Genomic DNA, 22,957 nt, shown 5'->3' with positions numbered 1-22,957 from the left:
AGTCTGCAGGTAGAGATGGAGGCGGCAAGAGAAAAGGTGAAGACTGGGGAGTGGAAGCTCCGCAAATACAAAAAACAGAAAGAGCAAAATGTGGGAGACATTTGCCGAAATAATGAAAGATGATGACCAAAGTGCTGGCTTTGTCATGTGTACTTCTTGCTATGCATTTACTACTTTAAAAAAATGCGGGTCAGGAAGCGGGTCGGGTACAATATTTTCTTCTTTTTTTTTTGCGGTCCGAGTTGCGGGCGGGTTAGTTGAAAACGTCGGTCGGGTGCGGATTGTTTATACATTGACCCGCGCATCACTGGTGTGTGTGTGTGTGAGCCGCTGCTGCTCTCTGCTGGCCGTCACCTACATTACACCTCGTGTGGTCAGTACACGTCTCTGCTGAACATCTGAGATGGACTGTGTTTACATCTAGTATTAAGTCCTGTGATTGCATACACATCACATACACACAGACTTCACAACTGACCCGTCACATGATCTGAGCCATGTTGATCTCAGTCATATCAAAGTATTGTTTGCCGGCTTGTTTATGTGTGTATTTCAGCATTTCAGATTAAAAGCAGTTTTTGATTGACAGGTGAGTAGGCCTGTCAATCATTGTTGTCAGTCAAATTTTATATGTTGTGCTTTTCACAGTACACAATAATTCAAAGTAGCTTTACAGAAAATCATGATGTATAATAATGTTTCTAATATTGCATTTAGCAGAGATGGGTGACAGCTTATATTTTATGATGATGCAAGCAGTTAAAATTGGCTATTTGTGCGCGTATACTGTATGAATGCTGAAAGTTGGACATACTTTATATAAAAAGCTGTGCAATAATAGGTACATTTGCAACTAAAAAAAACTAGATTGGTTATAGTATATATTGCTTCAAGAACTGTAAGTAATAGTATATGGATAAAGTTGGATCTAATACAACTTTATTTAGTTATGCAATGCAATGATAATATAACTTTTAAAAAACACTATTTAATGTTTATGTGAAATACAGTGAGAACTTTTTTTTTTCCTTTTTATATAAAACATTAGGCGTGAGCTATCATAGTAAATTGATTACCGTTGCATGTAAAATGGTTTTAAGTTTTAAATGGTCCTATATTTATTAATACTGTGTAGTGATATAATATTCTAGTTTTAAATTGATTAAATTAAATTGTTTCCTTAAATAAATAAAAATCTGGTAGTTGAGATTTGTGATATAACATACCGTTCAAAAGTTTGGAAACATTATTTTAATGTGTTCAACTGATAAAGTGATAGTAAAGATTTATATTTTAAATAAATGCTGTTCTTTTTAACTTTATACATCAATGAATCCTGAAAAGTATCAGTTTCCACACAAATATGAAGCAGCACAACAGTTTAACATTGATAATAATCATAAATGTTTCTTGAGCATCAAATCATCATATTAGAGTGATTTGTGAAGGATCATGTGACACTGAAGACTGGAGTAATGATGCTGAAAATTCAGCTTTTGATCACAGGAATAAATTACATTTTGCAATATATTCACATAGAAAAGAGTCATTTTAAATCGTAATATTTCACAATATTACAACATGTACCCCTGGTTTCACAGATAAGGCTTAAGGTAGTCCGAGACTAAAATGCATGTTTGAGCTGTTTTAACTGAAAGCAACTTGCACTGACATATCTTAAAAAATGTGCCATTGTTTTGTCTCAAGATGCACATCATGTTTTTTCTAAGGCACATTTATAAAAGTTACTTGAATGTCCTAATTGAACTAAGGCCTAATCCTGGCTTAGTCTAAGCCCTGTCTGTGAAACCGGGCCTTAGATTTTTTTTTTTTAAGCATTAATGCTTTTCAAAAGCATTCAAAATAATGTTTCCAAACTTTTGACCGGTACTGTGTGTGTATATGATCGTCCAGCTCTAATCTGCTAATGCACGTTTCTGACTCGCTCTGAATATGATTTGAGTGATTTTGATTATTTAATACTATTTCTACGTGTAAAACACCTGTAGACTGAATATCATTGATGTGGTTTTCATGCTGATCTATTATTTTGGTCTGCCCAGGTCATAATCGAGGTGACGGAGATGCTGCACAATGCGAGTCTGCTGATCGATGACATTGAGGACAGCTCTAAGCTGCGGCGAGGTTATCCGGTGGCCCACAGCATCTACGGCGTCCCGTCCGTCATCAACTCCGCCAACTACGTCTACTTCCTCGGCCTGGAGAAGGTGCTGATGCTGGAGCACCCCGAGGCGGTGCGAGTCTTCACCCGGCAGCTTCTGGAGCTTCACCGTGGACAGGGCCTGGACATCCACTGGCGGGACACGTACACCTGTCCCAGCGAGAGCGAGTACCGGGCCATGGTGCTCCAGAAGACCGGCGGGCTCTTCGGCCTCGCTGTGGGACTCATGCAGCTCTTCTCCGACTGGAAACATGATCTAAAGCCTCTTTTAGACACTTTAGGCCTTTACTTTCAGATACGGGACGACTACGCCAACCTGAATTCACGAGAGTACACCGCCAACAAGAGCTTCTGCGAAGACCTGACGGAAGGAAAGTTCTCCTTCCCCACTATTCACGCCATCTGGTCCCGTCCCGAGAGCACGCAGGTGCAGAATATCCTGAGGCAGCGCACGGAGAACCTGGATATTAAACGCTACTGCGTCGACTACCTGGAGAAGGTGGGATCGTTCGCGTACACGCGCCACACGCTGAGGGATCTGGAAGCGGAGGCGTATCGGCTCATCAAGGAGCTCGGAGGAAATCCCGAACTGGAGGCCTTGATGGAGCATCTGAGTCGCATGTATAAAGAGCCGGAGGGCGGGGCTTCTACTGGCCAATCGGAAGAGCCTGAGGGCGGGGCTTCTGCTGGCCAATAAAAAGAACATGGGGTGGAGCTTCTGCTGGCTAATCAAAAGAAAATGGGGCGGAGCTTCTGCTGGCCGATCCATAGCGCTTGGGGCGGGGCTTCTGCTGGCCAATCAATAGAGTTTGGGGTGGAGCTTCTGCCCAATCAAAAGAACATGGGGGGCGGAGCTTCTGCTGGCCAATCAATATAGCTTGGGGGCGGAGCTGCAGCCAGCCAAGCAAAACAATGATTGGTGTGAATCGCGTCTGAACACTGAACTGATTCTTGAACACTGAACTGACTTCTCAAACTTTTCTTCTCCACAGCAAATTGCCTTCAGTCCAAAGTCTCTCATTCTGTCTCGTATTTCAAGTTGTAACTGGAGTATGAAGTGTAGAAGAAACGGTTCTGGTGGAGAGATGCTGCTCGCTTCAGTATGACTGACAACCGTTACAAACTGTCGGATGAAACGCGTTTAACGTTTGAACAGTCACTCGTTTCACCTCAAAGTCTAAGCAAATACATTGTTTTGCTTTAACAAAATGAAGCCAAATTTATATGGATCTTTACCATTTAATCATTTTGTTTGGCAGTGTCAATTATTTAGGACAATAATATAATTTCAATAATAATTTTTACCTTATTATTATTATTAGTAGTATATTTAAACATATTTAAATGTCTGTTGTACTGCCTCTAATAGAATGTTTAAATTTATTGTAATGGAGTAAAAATTTAGTGAAAATAATTTGAGAATTGGAATGTCCAGATACACAATAATGTGAAATTAGTTTATATACTGTGTGTGTGTATTGTATTTTTTCTTATGATTTTGGGGTGAAATGTGACCTGCACAATTTTTGTGAATTTTATTTGTCATTCAAATATTATTAAATAGAGTTGATTGCCTCTCCCGAGTGAACAGGGTAAGTATCTTGTTGTACCCTGTAGTTTTGCTGATGTTGAAACGAGGCCTTTTACACTCCTGGATGAAGCTCATGTCTTTCTACATTTTAGCAGCTTCTGGTTTTGGTGACTGATGTTGATGATGGTAAGAGTTAAAGATGGATCTGTCACTTTTGGTGCTCCAATACCTCTGAGATAGTGAACTGGGATGATATCTCACAGTGTTTGATGCATGAAAGGTCACTGGCTTTGACCTTTGATGAAATGTGCACATGTGTTTAGACTCGTATAGCTGAGGTCAATGTTTTCAGGAAACACTTCTGTGAATAAACACACTTTCATACACTACAGTCTTCCTCGAGTGTGTATCGAGCTGCTGTGTTTTTCTCATGACGATGAAACGAATGTACATTGCATGCATGAATAGATCTACTACTTTCATGTAATATTAAGAATATTTGTCGTGTTTACTAGTTTGATATTTATTGTGGGTAAAAAGTAGCGGTTCCTGATACGATGCTAATCTTACAAGTCCTGTTGCATTGTCAGATCATTGATCATTTCTTTCCTCTTATGACCGAACAGAATCTCAACACTTGGTGGCGCAATAGAGACACAAAAGCAACAGCTAGAATTACATTAGAATAGAGCAGGGCAGCAAGTAGTGATTTTATAAATATGAAAAAAATTCACGTTTTATTAACCTCATTATAGTTATGCCGGTTCTAATGTTTGTGCTCCAGCTTTGCTGTGCCACTTCAGGTTTCACAAGTTGGTGTGGACAATGTGTTTTTCCGAACTACATAAAAACCTGAGAGAAACTAATGAAAACTATAACTTTAAATGGGAATATGTTGAAAAAGAATTAATGGTGTACTTAGTGTTAAAAGGTTTGTTCAAGTATCGAGCAGAATTAAAGTGCACTCTGTGTGTGTGTGTGTGTGTGTGTGCATCTCGTCCTGCAGCATTTGTGCTCCAGACATGAGTGCGGTTTCTTAGGATTTTCTTTTCTTTAAAACAGAATGGAGGAAAAGCTATATTTAAACAAATAAATAAAAAATAAACATCTAAAAGAGTGATAAATATTTTCCATTAAGGTGCGATAATATGCCCCCTTGTATTTACACTACAATTACAACTGCAGAAATTCTATGATTAATGTTTAAACTATTACAATTTTGAATATAGAAATATGTAATGGAAAAAAATTTACTAAAACCGCCAGTAGATGGCGCCAAATTGCGTCTCAATGAGCGACTCATTTGAGTCATTCATAGACGATTCATTTAGTAACGAAACTGCAGTGTTTCTCAGTATCGGTTCGTTTAAATGTTTTGTGTATTCCGTTAATTTGCCCAATAAGTTTGCATTTTGGGGGAATTTTTGCAGCAAGAACCAGTTTTGTTTTTCCCTGAAGTAAAACATATAGCTATATAATAGCCTATAGGCCTAAGCAAAACATTTAACGGCATGTCATGTCCATTAACCAACATAAGAGAATCGTGAACACGAATGCGTTTAAAATTATTTAAAAAAAAAGTAGCCTAATTTAAAATCGCAGAGGGACATTATTTTGAAAATCAGACGAAAAACCTGGAGAAGTTTGAAAAATTCATGACGAACCAGACGTAGAATAAAATAAATTCAAATATTTAATGTTTCTCGTATGAAAACGAGGTTATAGTCTCTTCAATATTGCCGTTGATGATTTAGTTGATTGAACACTGAAAATACCTCTCTCATAAATACAATTAAAATATGACCTATTTAATTGATTACTCCCTCAAAGTATTTTATTTATTTTTCCATTTAATAAGCAATATGGCGTTTAACGTGACGTCTATTTTGGTGTAGAGTTCTACCCAGAGTGCCAAATACAATATTAAGATGATGCCGTATTTTGAAATCATGTATGTTTTATACACAGCGAAAAGCCTATATTTGACCTAAAATCGATAATCGTCAGCAAGATGAATGGGACGCTAAATATCTTTTGGGTTGAATAATATTTTCCTAATAAATAAGCGAGAATAAACCTTGTTCTAAACGCGAATCATTGAACGCTTCCAATGTTGAAACTCACCTGAAAAACATCCGCTTTCCTCCGAGGGTTCAGCCTCTCCTCACCCCCAACACACTCATTATCAATAAAAACGACACATTAAAATAAAAAACTAAACCTTTAGCATGAAAAGCGCAGTGTTTGAGGAGTATTGGACTGTTGTGGTGTTGGTCAGGATCTAGACTCGCTGCAGCTGTTCAGCTTGATGAGGTGATTGAGCTACTGCTGTGATGATGATGATGAGCAGGTAAAGCAAAAAACCAAGATACAATTGCTCAAACACTGTCCCAACTAATACAGACCTTATGACCACCACTACATATGAAAATAATAATGATTGTGTTAAATTGTAATGTAAATATCCTTAAAAATACATCTAGCAACAACCTATAGCACACTCTACAACTGCCTAGCAATCCAGCTAACAAATCTGTTATAAAAACAAGACAGTGATTTGCAATGTGTCTAAAACGTCGTTAAGGTTATGTTGTTAGTGCAAACATTCTCCAAACCTCAATTTTTACACACAATATAACGTTCTTTAAATATTTATTTGTAATATTCCAAGAAGGTTAACACGTATTCCTCGATTAGGCTACAAATAACATCACTTTCTGAAAATATTGTTGTCAGAACACTCAAAGTTATGACAATGTTCAAATAATAAAAACAACAACATTGAAGGCCCGTTCACAGCCAGGACGATAACTATAACGATAAAGATATAGTTCTAAAAATCGTTCTTAATATTAAAGAATAGCAGAGATCACACCTCGTAACGATAACGGCACAGAGAAACGATATCGCTGGAATCACTATCAGAACAATAAAAACATTGACAGCCAATCAGAAAGCGGCAGACAAGCACGCGCTTAGAATAAACAGAACGACATCGCTAATAAAGTTATCTTTATAGCCTAGTTCTTGGTGTGAACAGGCCTTAAGCCTTCTTTGCATGCACAGCATACGTCAACTTAACACGTCAAATGTGGCACAGAAGCGATTCCAAAATTGCACTTAGGCGTCTTTACACGGACGGTTTAACGCTGCTCAGAGGTGGAATAAATGCATTTACACAACAGTTACTACTGTATGATTTGATACTAGGGGCTGAGGTGGGGCTGCAGGCATAACTAATCTGACTTTAGGCATCTTTACACAGCAAATACGGCACAGAAACCAAATCTGAAGCGGCATAAAACCACGAAAATGCACATTACACCACCGACTGTTTAATGCTGTTCTGAAGCAGCATACATACCTTTGAAAATTACTAAACTACAATTTTAAAATGATTTTCAACAAAAACAAATGCTATAAAATATGGTTTAAAATTAAACATAACAAATAATATAAACATTTATATAAGGAATTGCATCTTTACACTGAATTTTAAGCTGGCACAGAGCAGCCTAAGCTTGGCTGTATAAAGATGCAGTAAAGGCTGATCTGTGCCTGCTCAAAATTCAGTGTAAAGATGCAAAAAGACCAGATTATGCCTTCTCAGACCCACCTCAGCCCCTATTATCAAATTATACAGTTGAAATGACAATGCATTCATGCCACCTCTGAGCAGCATTAAAAAGTCTGTGTATAGACCTAAATGCCAGCTCAGAAGCGTGTCTGTGCCACATTTGCAGTGTACATTTGCCACAAGTTAAGGCTGTTCTCTTTGCCTGCTCAAAATTCAATGTAAAGATGCAATGCAGAATAAAACCAGACCAAATTATGCATGCTCTGACCCACCTCAGACACTACACTGCAAAAAATGCTTTTCTTACTTAGTATTTTTGTCTTGTTTCCAGTCCAAATATCTACAAATTCTTAAATAAAGATGTCTCAAAATTAAGTGAAGCTTTTGGTTAAAACAAGCAAAATTATCTGACAATGGGGTGAGAAAAATAATCTTGTTTCGGTTTAAGATTATTTTTCTCACCCCATTTGCAGATAATTTTGCTTTTTTTTTAAGCAACAAATCTCTTAATTTTGATTTATATCCCCAGAAAACAAGACATAATATTGTATGGTATTTTACTCATCTAGTAAATGCATCTTTATTTAAGAATTTTTAGATATTTAGACTGGAAACGACAAAAATACTAAGAAAAGCATTTTTGCAGTGTATGATCAAACTTTACAGTTGTAATTGCTGTGTAATTATGCATTTAAAAGTGTGTAAAGACGCCTAAACACCAGCTCTGAAGTGATTCTGTGCCACATTTGCAGTGTAAATATTAGAAGAACGTTCTATAAATGTTATTGAAAGAACAGTTATTTTAAGATTACATAAACTTTACAAAAGAGTGAGAGTTCCTCGTTAGCGCGACATACATCCGACACTCTTGAACCTTCAAACGGCTCAACTATTAAAACTTCATCAGACTTCCTCTTCTAGTTCTTCATTTTACATTTAAAAAACTTTAAAACATATTAAAATTTTAAAACATGCCAGGATTCGTTTGGACTGAATTATGGGATTATATAATTCTGACTCCAGATGGAGGCATTAAACTGAAATGATGCGTGTTGTCAAAGCAGCTCAGAATAGTTTCCGCACAAGCTCTTAGTTCTCGTCTCCCTGTTCGTTCACTAAAAGCTCTGAGAATAACATGCGGAAACAGACGAAAGATTTCACTCAGACAGAGTCGAGAAAAACCGAGAAGTTCTCGTGTATTTTGAGGTGATGTACTTTACAGAGGATTGAGGGAATGCTATAACAGGGCCTTCATTGGGAAAAGGAGATATGAAAAACAATCAGCCATATCTCATTTCAGTTACGAATAATTTTTGACACCATGTGGAGAGAAACGCTGAGCAAGTTTGGCATCGAGAGGTAGAAAATCCCAGCATGAACTCGAGCTCACTGATGATGGTTCTGTGTTTGAGGTAAATCTGGATGCAGTGACGCATTAAATATGAAACAAACCACATTACAGCATTTGATTTGGGCTCTATAACCTCATATCACCTCCTGCTAACTGTGATTTCTAAAAGCTTAACGGCGACAGTATAAACATTTGTTCACCAGCGACTTTTTCAAATCCAAGAATCTTACTGAAAAAGCTCGCGAAGGCTAGTTAAACTGGTGACATAAGATATTCTGAACAATATGGGTTGATAATATACAAAAAATATACTATGGAAGTCAATGGGGTCCAAAACTGTGTGGTTACTGACATTCAGGAAATATCTTTTGTGTTCAACAGAAGAAAGAAATTCATACAGGTTTAGAACAACTTGAGGATGATATAATTTTTATTTTTGGGTGAACTATCCCTTTAAGGCAAGACACTACACTACAGTTTTTTTGTGTGTGCGATAGTTCATTTTGGGCTATTTTATTATTGGACTTTATATATTTGCGAGATTTTAAATTCAATCCATATCTTTAAAGGCTGTGAGTTTGAGTCAGAAATCTCCTCTTCATCAGCTTCACACACACACCACACTTCAATTTTCACATCTATATTCTGAAGGTTTGTTCATATATTGTTTACCTGATTCATAGAACACTTTATTCCTAAAACATGGTGAAAATATTAGTTTTTTGTTCTGATTTATGGAATGATGAATAGAGAAATCCAAAATCCCCTCTGTGAAAACCTGCAACTCAACAAAATCAAAGATTTTTTGAATTTTAAAACTGGCTTTATCCAGTGTTCAGATTTCTGTTCTGGAAATGTATGCAAATGAGTGCATGGTTTATTAGATAATGCATCATTTGCATATTTAACATAACATTTAAAAAAACTTGTAATATGCAATTCTTAATGCAAGTATGTATGGAGATATATATTTGTTAATTTTGACCCTAATCATCTATAAGTGTCTTGCATTAAAGGGTTAGTTCACCCAAAAATGAAAGTTCTGTCAGTAATTACTCTCCCTCATGTTGTTCCAACCCCGTAAGACTTTCGTTCATCTTCAGAACACAAATTAAGATATTTTTTATTAAATCTGAGAGCTGTCTCACTCCTCCATAGGCTTCTCTGTTATTGAAACTTGCTGGCCCAGAAAGTTAGTAAAGACAATGTTTAAAATAGTCCAAGTGACTACAGTGGCTCAACCTTAAGTTTATCAAGCGACGAGAATACTTTTTGTGTGCAAAAATAATGACTTTATTCAACTCTTTATTTTCATCTGTGTTTCTCTGAGTGAGTTCACGTAGTGTAACAGCGCAGCGCTTCTGGGTTGTACGTCAGAACGGAGGCTCACTATTGGCCGACGCTGGTCATGTGTGTGATGCTGGCCAATAGAGAGCCTCCGTTCTGACGTAAGAAGTTGCTTTACGCTGATTCGTCATCACACAAACAGACACATTTACAACCTGTTGCAATGTTTTTATTGTTCATAAATGAACATTTCAGTGTAACAATTTTGGCGTCCAGCTCAGTTAAAAGCAGTGAAAAGGGTTTGCGTGTTTGGTGATTTCGAGAACTCATCCGCAATAAAGAAGGCAAAGTGACAGAAAGACACGTGACAAGATAAAGAACAGGAAAGCTGCCCTGACGATTCACAAACCCTGTATTTATGTCACGATCCTCAAAGCCAGCCTGTGACCAATAACAGAAAAGGACAAGAGAACATTAGTATTACTGGGGGAAATGTGGAGCCTCTTGAAGACGAGAAGAGAAATCTCCAACGCATCAGTGAAGTGTTGAGTGTGAAACATCAGTGTTCAGGAGCATCCGCAGGGATCGCCACACTTTCTCTTCCGTTCCCAAAGCGAGCGCAGCTCCTGAGCCGAATGCTGCGGAGACGACAACATGTCCACGAAACACTCCTTCTCACACAGCCAGCCTGAATCCTGTCACACACACACACACACACACACACACACACACACACACACACATTAGAACCCATTATAATCCTATAACAATGTCATGGTTTGATTCCCACACTGTAAAAAGTGATCAGTTGACTTAACTTAAAAAAAATTGAGGAAACCCGTTGCCTTAATATTATTAAGTAAAATCACTTCATGCTTAATTGAAAAAATTAAGTAATGTGGAATTGTCTAGTTCACATAACTTAATTTTTTCAATTAAGCATTACGTTATTTACTTAATTTTAAAGCAACGGGTTTACACTTTTTTTTTTTAAGTGAACGAACTGAACACTTCTTACAGTGTGCAGTTAATGCACGAACTGATCAAATATAGGCCTTTAATGCAATGCATAATGACCTTTAATAATGTATCGCTTTGAGTTTGAATTGAATTTGTCAGATGCCTTTATCCACTTATTCATACGAGCTGCAAAAATACAGGAATGACGAAACACGTGACTGCTGCACAGATCAGCATGAGCCAGCCGAGCTGCAGGACACTAAACCCTCGACATCAACAAGAGACTTGTGTTCAGGCTCAATATACGCACAATTTAGTCATATATGGTAGTTTTTATATATATATATTTTTTTTTTAATTTCAGTTTTAAAGTACTTAAAATAGGCATGATTGTGTTTACAATCAATACTGCCAAAGAATTACACATGAAATTTTATATTTATATAAAATCAAGGCAATAGTTGGTTTTGAAATAATAATAATAATAATATATCTAAATATACTTTCTCATTATATACATATATAATATACATATATACATATACATATATTAACGTTTATTTTAGATCATATGTATATTATCATATATATATATATATATATATATATATATACATAAAGGCAGTAGTTGGTTTCTGAAGGTGTGCAGCTGAAAAATGAGATGAAATAATAATAATTGATATGTATTGATATATATATGATATATATACATATCTATTAACGTTCATTTTAGATCACATATAGATTATTATATATATACAGGGCTCTACAGTGCGCCCATTTCACTCGCACATGCGAGTAAATATTTCGGCGTGCGAACGTGAAAAAATATTTGGGCGCACTCGTGCGAGTGACACAGCATTTTTCTATAGAAACAGCTGCAAATACATCATCATGAGGAGGGGCAGAGTAGGACACTATATTACCGGGAGATCAGTTATTTAGGCCTAAATCTTCAGCATATGAGCGGAGTGGAGCGGTGAGAATCTCCACTCATCGCTCATGGAACTGTTCACCCCTCCGCTCCCCCGCTCAAAGCTACATCAGGCCGCTCCGCTCATTTTCGCTCAGCGCAGTTTGCTTCGCGCTCCACTCAAATCGCCCCCCGCTCGCTCCAAAAAAGGAAAAAAATCTACATTTTGTAGCGGTCCCCAACCTTTTTTGCGTCACGGACCGGTTTAATATCAGACAATATTTTCACGGACCGGCCAAGGTGTGGCGGATAAATACAACAAAATAAAATGATACGAACGGCATAAAAAATGGGGTATTTTTTTTAAATAGCCTATAATAATAAACGTGAATCCAATGTGTAGGCCATACTAGCAACTTTATTAGCAGCGTCCTCTAACATCGCGCCTAAAGAAAAAAATCTCCATGTTTTCGGTGCTGATGCGTTCATGTAACATGTAGGCCTAAGGGTGGCGCTGCCAATAACGCACCTAAAAGCTGTCACAACGAACCGGCAAAATGAATGATTATGAATATGTAAAATATAGCAGGAGACATTTTAATTGTTTACTAATAAACCATTTTTTTTATGTCTGTGTCGGCTGGAAAGATGCTGACTCGCGATCTTCGCAGTATTGAACGCCCCAGAGAGAAATGCACATACGGATTACATAAGAGAGCAGTCTGTTTTCTTTCGTTTTGAATTGTTCTGTTTAAAAGTAGACATTTCAAGCTTTATATATGTCTCAGGTCTGTCAGGCAAGTAGGCTATACGCTGAGTTTCGGTTCATTTATGAGACAAACTCCAGGTTTACCCGCCGGCGCCTTCGTGTAGTGATTATCTATTTTCTAATATATTTACTTATTTATTAAATCCAGACAATTGGTTGATGAAACATTGATCAAAATTAAGATACAATTAATACAAAACGAAATTAAATTTAAAGACAGGCTTTGTGCTTTCTGTTTGAGGTCTCAGTGAAAGTTTTAAAGCAGTCTTTTAGTGCCGCTTTCAGAGCGCTCACGTCCGTAACGGAGAACTGTCCCATCTGTAACATTGTTTTTTTTAAATACATTTCTAAATAAATGCGACTTATAGTCCAGTGCGACTTAGGCTATGCCTATATATGTTTTTTCTTCTTCATGGCGCATTTTTTGACTGATGCGTGGCGTGAGCGGAGCGGAATTGGAGCGGGAAATAGGGCGACGGCTCCATCCTTTTGAAATTGCCGCTCTGCGCTCTGTCCAAGATCCGCCCGCTCGCGCTCCCCGCTCGCTCCCGCTCCACTCCGCTCACATGCTCTATAATGATAAACTTATACAACAAAAATGACTGTGCCCCCAAATATTTGTCTATGCTCCTACATTTTTTTATTTAGGCGCACCAGTGCTCCTTGTTCAAAAAGTAAGTGTAGAGCCCTGATATATATATATATATATTTTAATTTTATTTTATTATATATAAATATATATTATTGATATATTATATTAAGGCAGTAGTTGTGCAGCTCTTTTTCACCTGATATTTGCGAGGTCCTACAGCAGCCATCCAAATGCCCATGCTCACATCTTCTCCCTGTGAAATCATGCATTTACAAGCTGAAAAACATTTTAAATATCTTCTGCATACATCATCTGAGTGAATTTGGCAGAAATGCCCTTTTAGCAGCATTTCTCTTGGTTCAGTGGCTTTATAACAGCGAGAAACCGATTAGAGACTCAACGTCCAGAACAAATGTGTGATATTTAGAGCGAATGAAATCGTTACAGACATATCTGATTCTGCAAGCATTGATTTCAAGAGAGCATCGCTTATGAACAGGTGCTAATGGTGTCATCATAGATTTCTGTATATAGGGATCTTTATCATAATATAGTTGCATGCTGGGTAATTCTAAAATGCAATCTCTTTGTATTTTGAAGAAGGTCATGAAAACACATCATCATCAAGCATCATCTAGTGTGAGACGGCACCTGGTACGCTTTCAGATGTTGTGCGTTGCTGGCCAGCCACTCCACCAGATCCCGGGACGCCACATATCCAGATCCGCAGGCGAAGGCCGGATACGCAGGACTCGCATACTCCAGTTCCTGCCACTTCCCCACTCGATCCACGGCCCAATTCTGCCTGAAACTGAAGAACACGGTCCACAACACACACACACACACACACACACACACACGAAGAGATCTTTTGTAACATAAATGTGTTTACTGTCACTTTTGATCAATTTAATGCATCTTTGCTGAATAAAAGTATTATTTAGTAACGTAATTAATATACACTGCTGTTCAAAAGTTTTGGATCAGTAAGATTTTTTATGTTTTTAAAAAGAAGTCTCTTCTGCTCATCAAGGCTGCATTTATTTGATAAAAAAATAAATATTTTTACAATTTAAAATAACGGTTTTCTATGTGAATATATAGTAAAGTGTAATTTATTCCTGTGATCAAAGCTGAATTTTCAGCATCATTACTCATCATTCAGTGTCACATGATCTAATATGATGATTTGATGATCAAGAAACATTTATGATTATTATCAATGTTGAATTTTTTTTTTTTCAGGGTTCTTTGATGAATAGAAAGTTTAAAAGAACAGCATTTATTTGAAATAAAATCTTTTGTAACATTATAAATGTCTTTACTGTAACTTTTGATCAACTTAATGCATCCTTGCTGAATAACAGTATTGATTTCTTTCACACACCCCCCCCAAAAGATTTCTATTAATCAAAGAATTCTGAATTATTTTTTTACATAACTGATTCTGTTTCAGTATTTCTACCAATCAAACCTTTAAGACAAATCTATAACTCTAACCTGACTCATTCTGCTCGCTATAATTTCTTTGCATAACCATCTATTCTAATGAATTACGATGAATCTGATTCCCGAAGAGAAAGTGGTCCGGCTCACTCACTTGCCCCACCACAGGCTGGTGTGTGTGAGGCGTCTGCGCTCCGTCTTCAGCAGGACGGCGTCCACGTCGATATAACAATCATCATCAGTCTTGAGGAGCAGGTTGAAGTCAGCGTTTCCCACCGACCTGTGCGAGCGGGGAATTTACACGCTTCATTAAAACCCCTGAACTCTGCAGACCTGCTTTTACTGAGGCAGATTCACAATACAAGACACCGGTGAGTATGAGACCCGAGGATGTCAGTTACCATAATAACATATTACTGACTGACTGATAAGCACAAGGGAAATACAGCGTTTAAAGGGATACTTCACCGCTGGAAAGATGAATGTGTATTTAAAATAGGTAATTTATGTAGAAGAAATGTGAAATTATTTTAGAATTTGGAGCTTTCTAGACTGAGAAAAGCCAGAAAATGTATTTTTAGCTTATGTGGATGAAAGACAACAACTCCCAGAATGCACTTGCTTCGTGATTACTGATGAGCCGGACAGCCGGTCTCGTATCTCTCACGGAGGAGCGGGAATTTTCTTAGCAATGTTAAAACGCACATCAACCGATCACTTGTTTAGCGTTCATGTAAACACTACATTCAGATTCACCAATCGGATTGAATTCAGTTAGACTGAAACAAAAGGTGTGCATGTAAACAATGAATGGCGACTGCAGAAAGCAAAAGCCGAATCCCGGACATTTTGGACGATCTCGACGGCCTGACATGTCCGGGAAAAAGAGTATGGGAACCCCTACTACTCAGCTTTCTCCTACTACTCAGCTTTCTCCTACTACTCAGCTTTCTCCTACTACTCAGCTTTCTCCACAGAACAAGAGCCTGTTAGCTTAGCTTCCAAAGAAAGACGGCTGACACTGTGTACATTCTGTGAGTGAGATCCCTCTATGGGCGGGCTGAGAACATGCGGAACAGCCCCTTCTACTGGCTGTAGTCTTTAGCCTCTGGCCAAAAAATCCTCCGATGACGCAAAATGACGATTTTTGCGTCATCGGAGGATTTTTTCCAGACAAAAAATACATAAATCTCTCATCTCAGGGGGATATGAGGGTATAAAAGGACGGTAATTCGAAAATACTACAGGTTTTCTACTAATACAAAGCTTAATGCTAAATCCTGAAGTATCCCTTTAATGTTGTTTATGTGTCTATGTGGTGTTTTTAATACGCTTTAAGACAAACCATGTGTAAATTCATAAGTCGACAGCATTGCTGAGTATTTCCTCCTTAAAACTGCAGTGAACCAAAGACAGTCTCAAACACACGCTTTGAAATCGCTGGTGTTTCTGACGTCACAAACTACCTTGTAACCAATCAGATCAACGTGTGATCGTCAACCAGTGGATCTCTGAGCTGAGGGAGTGAGTGGAGGCGGGGCTCATTTGCATATTCATAGAACCGCGTACACTAAATGAGGCAAGGGTGTCGAGTTACATTTAAGATATTTTAAGGCATGACGGATTTTTTTTTTGGAGGAATAAACGCTTAAATATGTAATTTTGGTGATCAAAGATGAGTTTTAAGGGATACAATGACTTTAAATAACTAGCAAAGTTGTTGTACTGTAATTTCTGGCAAATATGCAAATCTATACCTGGAGAACGAGGTCTGGGAGGTGATTGGGTAATGCACTAACCACTTATAAAACTGCAGCAGTTTTAAAGGCACGTTCCTGTAGGTGTCCACCACATCCACAAACACCATATCTCCGTGTCTGAGGCTCTCGTCCCGCAGGGCTTCGTCCTCGTGTTTCAGCTGATCGACCCGACTCCGCTGCCTTTCTGCTCGCCCACGCAAGAGCTCAGACAACGCCTCCACATCTGGAAAATTGTATTATTAAAAATAAAAAAATAAGTGTATCAGTTTCCCCAAAATATGAAGCCGCACAAAAAGTGTGAAGTGAAACTACAGACAATGTTGCAAAATATTACATTTCCTAATAAATTCTGTTATTTTTTAACTTTCTATTCATCAAAGAATCCTGAAAAATAAAATGCATCACAGTTTCCACAAAAATATGAAACTGTTTTCAGCATTGATAATCATAAATGTTTCTTGAGCATCAAATCATCATATTAGAATGATTTGTGAAGGATCATGTGACACTGAAGACTGGAGTAATGATGCTGAGAATTCAGCTTTGATCACAGGAATAATTTACACTTTACTGTATATTCACATAGAAAAGGTTCATTTTAAATTGTAATAATATTTCAACATTTTTGCTGTATTTTTTTATCAAATAAATGCAGAATTGATAAGCAGAAGAGACTTCTTTCAATAATCTTACCGAAGCTGACAAAGTTCTCCCACATCCCAATCCATTCAGTTATTGATCATGAAAGCACAAGGCTGAGTGACACAGAACACAAACGCTACATAATTCTCCTCAACGTACCGTACACTGAAAACATGAATCCTCCAGCTAGACCCGGGAAGCCTAAAGCGCTCCTGTGAGGCAACGTGCCATCTTCAACCTGAGGAAAATACACACAATAACCTCATACTGATGAGAAGAAAAACTCTGGGATTGAAAGATGGACTCGTGCCAGTGCCACATCTACAAAACCTTCTTGATCTGAGCCAATAAAAACCCTCCAGAACAGAACAGCTTTGCATTAAGTTATTGGACTGCAAAAAATGCTTTTCTTGCCTAGTATTTTTGTCTCGTTTCCAGTCCAAATATCAAAAAATCCTTAAATCAAAATGCATTTACTTAAGTAGGAAAATGCCATAAGATATTATGTCTTATTTTCTGGGGAAATAAATAAAAACTAGGTGAGCTTTTGCTTAAAACAATATGGTCAGAAAAATAATCTCGTTTCTGCTTGAATTTAGGTCACTTTTCTGACCCCATTGGCAGATATATTTGCTTGTTTTAAGCAAAAACTCACTTAATTTGGACGAAATCTCCCAGAAAACAAGACATAAAATCTTATGCTATTTTCCTCATCTAGTAAATGCATCTTGATTTAAGAATTTTTTTAGATATTTGGACTGGAAACAAGACAAAAATACAAAGTAAGAAAAGCATTTTTGCAGTGTGCACTTTCTACTATAAGACATTCAAATGAAGAAGTTGTTGCTCTCACAGATCCAAACTTGAGAACGCCTCCGCCGTTATTCAGACGCACCGCTGAAGTGTTGACAGACATCAGACCGGACGAATCCTGAGCTTCCCACAGGAGCGTTCCCTCAAAACCCTGCAGATGAAGACCAGAGACACTGAGACGTGAAGAGAGTGCATTCTGGAATCCACTGATGCCTCAAAGTATATCTAATAAGTGATTATAATCAAGGTATTAAAGAGGTCCAACAATGCTCTTTTCACAAGATGTAAAATAAGTCTCTGATGTCCACAGAGTGTGTGTGTGAAGTTTTAGCTCAAAATACCCCACAGATATTTTTATATAGCATGTTACAATTGTCACTTTTTGAGGGTGAGCAAAAACGCACTGTTTTTGTGTCTATCCCTTTAAATGCAAATGAGCTGCTGCTCCCGGCGCAGGGGGCGGAGCTACAACAGTTTGTGTCCTGAAAATTTTTAAACCTTTTTTGTTTATGTTTAAATGTATGTAGCTGATGTGGAGTTAACTATCTTCTAATCAATGATTAGCATATTCTGTCATCATAATCTATAAATTACGTTCCTGGGTGCGGGTTTATGTAAATTTTAGGGTTAGTGATGTCACTAACCCGTGAAGAAGCTCATGTAGTTCCTACCAGCCGTTTGTTGTAGTCCTTAAAAAGCAACTTCTTTAAAAGCAAATATCTCCCTTTGCTTTGAACTTTGAGCGTCGTAACTTTGCAGATGTTGTTTATGCTCAAACAGCAACATTACACACTAACTAAAGTTAGAAAAGTCAAATCATAATCAACAACCACTTTAATCAATATTTTTGCTTCGAAATATCAAATGAGTTGAATGACTTCTCAGAGTCATTCTCCAAATCTTGCTTATGAGATTTTACTTTTTACCAGTGTTTTACAGTTACCAGTGTTTTACAGTTACCAGTGTGATCATCATGGTAAACGTAAAAATAATAGACTTGACGGCAGAGAGACAAAGTGACACATTGGCTAAGTCACTATTTATCCAGACAGCTCCCTCACTTTTACGAAAGGCTGTTGGACGAACAAAAGACGAGTGAATATAACTTATAATAAAAGGGTGTAACTGCTGTGATCTTTGTAACTATAACAGAGCGACCTCTTGAAGCTGAACTTCTGTCTGATGAAACTGCAAACCATCTTCAGTCAAATTTCTCTTCACTTTATTATAATTCTGACTCTTGTCTTAAATTGACTGCACTTCTAACTCCTGGTCTTTATGAATCATATCTGGTCCTTGGGTCTTTAACTGTAAATTCCCTAACAGACGCATTCACAGAAAACACGTTCTCTAGCACGAGTTACATTATCAGTGCCATATACATAACATATTTCAAGCACTACTTCAAGGACCACAATCAGAGATCTCACATATCAAACAATATCTTAAAGATATATAGATAAATAACAATAAACTAATAAAACAAAATGGTACAAATAAAGTGAAGCACATGCAAAGTATGCAATTTAAGACTGTTTCTATTCAATTTCTATTCAGAAATGCTTAATTCTGATTGGTCAGTCGCAACATTTCGAGGTCACAGAATCACTGTACAATGATGCACATGCTGATAACTGAGACACTTCTTTAATGTAATCACCGTGTAATGTCCATCTGGTCCATTGATACAAGCTATTCTTTTGATGGATGTACATTATCCATGACTTAGTCATTACTGTAGGTGTTTTCTACAGATGCTGGTGTGAATGATGACTGAACGCGTCACCTTGGGTAGAATGAACTGCTCCACGGGCTTGTAAAACATCCCACCCACACGTGATCCTGGACTCAGTGTGCTGAAGCGAGCGCTCACCACCGCCTCCTGCACACACACACACACACACACACACACACACACACACACACACACACACACACACACACACACACACACACACACACACACACACACACACACACACACACACACACACACACACACACACACACACACACACACACACACACACACACACACACACACACACACACACGCAAAGCAAACAGAGCATATTTGCACAGCTGAAAGGGCAACACTCTCTGAGTAAACTGACACACACGAGTCAATATGTGATTTCTGCTCCTCATCTTCATCGGCCTCCAGACGACACGTCTTACACCTCTTCATCTTCCTGTGCGACTGTCATTTCCATCACATCACACATCATGTGTTTAGTGTGAAATTCCATGGCGGTGATGACATTAAGATTATAATGGCAGGCTTTTGGTCTTGAAAAATTATTTTTAATGAAACTTGGCCGTTACTCTTTCATGTATCTTAGCATGTGGTGTGTGCGTGCCTATGTATGCATGCATATGTGTGTGTCTCTATGAAAAAAAAGTGTCCTAAATGAAAACTGTGCAACTCAATGTCACAATTGTCATTTTTCAACTTTAAAGTGTTCGTTTCTTTCATTCGTGATTTTTCAGTTTTTTTCTAAATAAATATCAGTAAATTTATTCTCGTTTTTTTATTCTTTTATTTTTTTTTATTTAAATTCCACTTACAAACCCACCACACACAATAATGGTCAATAACTGTAATTTGTTGAAAGCAAAATTTTTTTCTTAAAAAGATGAAGATAGCACATTGTTTTAGAATTTTACAGTCAAAAAATCTAAATATGTGAAAAACACCTATTTTAGCTTCAGGTTCTAAAGGGTTAAGGCTATTTTATATATCATATATGCACGTACATAATACTCTTAAAATTGTGCATAATTTAACTGATATAAAAAATTTTTTTTCGATAAACAAACAAATATATACGTCATATATATTTTTATTTAAGATATCATGTTACATTTTAAAATATTAATATACTTTTATGGTCGATGTTCAATTTTTCATACATTTATATTTTGTCACTGCCATCACGTCACATATGAATTTAGAAATTATGTAGCGATAATGACATTTTAGGACTTAATTTTCTTGTTAAGGCTATTTTATATCTCCTTAAATGCATGCAAATAATATTCAAACACTTTTGCATAATTGATTATGACAACCGATTAGAAAAAAACTCACAGATTTTTAGATAACACACACACACACACACACACACACACACACACACACACACACACACACACACACGTGGAAATCTTAAAATGTTAGTTTCACTCTTTATTTTTTAATCAAGATTATGATGTTTTAAAATATAATTATATTTTCATGATAGGTTTTCATATTTTAAGAGTGAACATCTGGGTCGTGGATGAGAGTAAAAAAACAACATCAATAAAAGAAGCATTTTGCAAGCAGAAATTGCAAAAAAATTATTTAAAAAATAAATAAAGTTTTACTGTGACCTTCAAAAAAAAAAAAAAAAAGAAGTGAAGATTGAAATCTCTTACTTTTAATTAAAATAAAACCCTAGATTTAAAAGTGTCAATAGTTGAAAAACCCACAACTCAGTTTGAATTGAATTTCTCAGTACTCAAACTCAAACCATTATTATATGACTAGTATAATTATATCATAACAGTTTCTGCTGTATTTATAATTTCTAAATGTCATAGTTTGATCCAATAACCGCAATGAGGAGTCGTGATTTATAAGGTTTATTACTAATACCACAGTTAAACTAAGAACTATGGTGAAATTGGCCAAGAACAAACCAATGACTTTAAAGGCTGGAAATGTATGAATAATTCAAAACAAGCTATAATAATATTTAAATGGGACAACATTATTGCACATATTGGTAAGACACACTCCTAATACGACTGTTGTTGAATTCTGTCCTCTCATCTGTCATCTGTCCCAGACTCCAGATCAGTGTTCTCACATCAGCAGCTCTCGTATGTCAGTCTGTTGACTTCGACAAAGCGTGGAAATGTGTTAAATTGTGGAATTAAGCGGCGTGTGATTTCATCACACAGATCCGTCGACCTCTCGCTCGTCCAACGCAAGATCAGAGAGACTTCACAATCAAAGCGTCCACTTCCAGCCGCGCTGATAGAGAAGACTTTATTGAGTTTGCTCTCCGCACATTTATCTCTCCGGCTTGTCGGAATGAACGATACGTCTTTTGACTTCTGCTGCACGGCACATCTCCAGCACATTTATCAAATAAATGAGTAATGTCTAGCGGGGAATGATGAAAACTCACCTTAAAAGGCCAAGCAGGATATTTTAGGTTCCTCCAGTGGCAAGAACTAATTGAGTGACTTTACAAAGTGCAATCCGAGTTTAATGGAAGATGACTGTTCTATGCATATTTTACAGCAACTGGTGGGTCGACACACAAAAATGGGTCACAGGGTCTATTCTGATTTGTACAATGATACTGGGTAGGGTTGAGAAGCAGTGCTACGTCTGCATTAAGCCGGATTCATTTGAAAACGGTGTTTTCGTTTAAAGGATAATTCCGGTATTTAGCACTTTAAGTCTCTTTTCTGGTTTGTTTTGGATGAACTAGAGTGGTGGACACAGAGATGTTGACGATGGGTCCTGTCTCGACTTTTTGACTCGTTTAGAATCACCTTTGACCTCTTCAGAGTGGCTGTCTATGGGCACGAACATGTTCTTAAAACAACCCTTAATGTTCGTTTTCAAAACTGTTCAACTCACCGAGTGGTTAGTGGTGTTCGTTGTTGATTAAAAACAAATATATCGGCGCAATGTATGATTTCAATCCGTGTTATTTGCTATAGTGGAACTATTTTTTCAGATACCTCACATTCGCGTATAAACTTCCGCTCGATATTTGAGTCTGAAGCGTCTTTTCCGTTCCCGGTAGCGCAGTAATATCAACGCGCAATGAGTCCTCCAACAGAAATCAATGGGATTTTACAAAATGCCAATTTAAAACACGACAGAAACTGTATTTTGCTACGCTACTTGTTTTTAATCATTCTCTGTCCACACTAGCATTTTCAAGCGTTTGCCGACGTTTCAGTGTGGATGAGAAACCTTTGGATAACGCCTGAAAACGCTAAATTCACCTTTACTGCGCATGCGTAAAACCTCACACAGGGTTCCCACACCTTGGTTAACTTCAAATTCAAGGAGCTTTCAAGGACTTTCCAGGTCCAATATCCTCAAATTCAAGGACTTAATGTGGGA

General features: G+C 37.4%; 2 protein-coding genes and 1 long non-coding RNA gene across 3 annotated transcripts in view; 2 read left to right on the top strand and 1 right to left on the bottom strand.

Moving 5' to 3' along the window:
- ggps1 (geranylgeranyl diphosphate synthase 1) overlaps positions 1–4,099 on the top strand; it is a 41,802-nt gene extending 37,703 nt beyond the window's left edge. The window contains exon 4 of the mRNA XM_082153472.1: positions 2,064–4,099. Coding sequence (XP_082009598.1) covers positions 2,064–2,879 — 816 coding nt within the window. The 3' untranslated portion in view covers positions 2,880–4,099. The remainder of the gene's footprint in view (positions 1–2,063) is intronic.
- LOC309486273 overlaps positions 1–22,957 on the top strand; it is a 163,156-nt gene that overhangs the window by 60,534 nt on the left and 79,665 nt on the right. The gene's annotated exons all lie outside the window — the stretch shown is intronic.
- The window catches only part of b3galnt2 (beta-1,3-N-acetylgalactosaminyltransferase 2), a 28,747-nt gene continuing 15,931 nt past the window's right edge, over positions 10,142–22,957 (bottom strand). The window contains exons 5-12 of the mRNA XM_082153410.1: positions 19,610–19,705; positions 17,864–17,974; positions 17,170–17,248; positions 16,408–16,591; positions 14,763–14,888; positions 13,814–13,973; positions 13,359–13,415; positions 10,142–10,623 (exon numbers count right to left, since the gene is read on the bottom strand). Of these exons, the coding sequence (XP_082009536.1) occupies positions 10,495–10,623; positions 13,359–13,415; positions 13,814–13,973; positions 14,763–14,888; positions 16,408–16,591; positions 17,170–17,248; positions 17,864–17,974; positions 19,610–19,705 (942 nt within the window). The 3' untranslated portion in view covers positions 10,142–10,494. The remainder of the gene's footprint in view (positions 10,624–13,358; positions 13,416–13,813; positions 13,974–14,762; positions 14,889–16,407; positions 16,592–17,169; positions 17,249–17,863; positions 17,975–19,609; positions 19,706–22,957) is intronic.

The sequence above is a fragment of the Leuciscus leuciscus genome (genome assembly GCF_965113295.1).
Source record: "Leuciscus leuciscus genome assembly, chromosome: 22".
NCBI lineage: Eukaryota > Metazoa > Chordata > Actinopteri > Cypriniformes > Leuciscidae > Leuciscus > Leuciscus leuciscus.
This window is presented reverse-complemented; position numbering and strand designations above follow the sequence as displayed.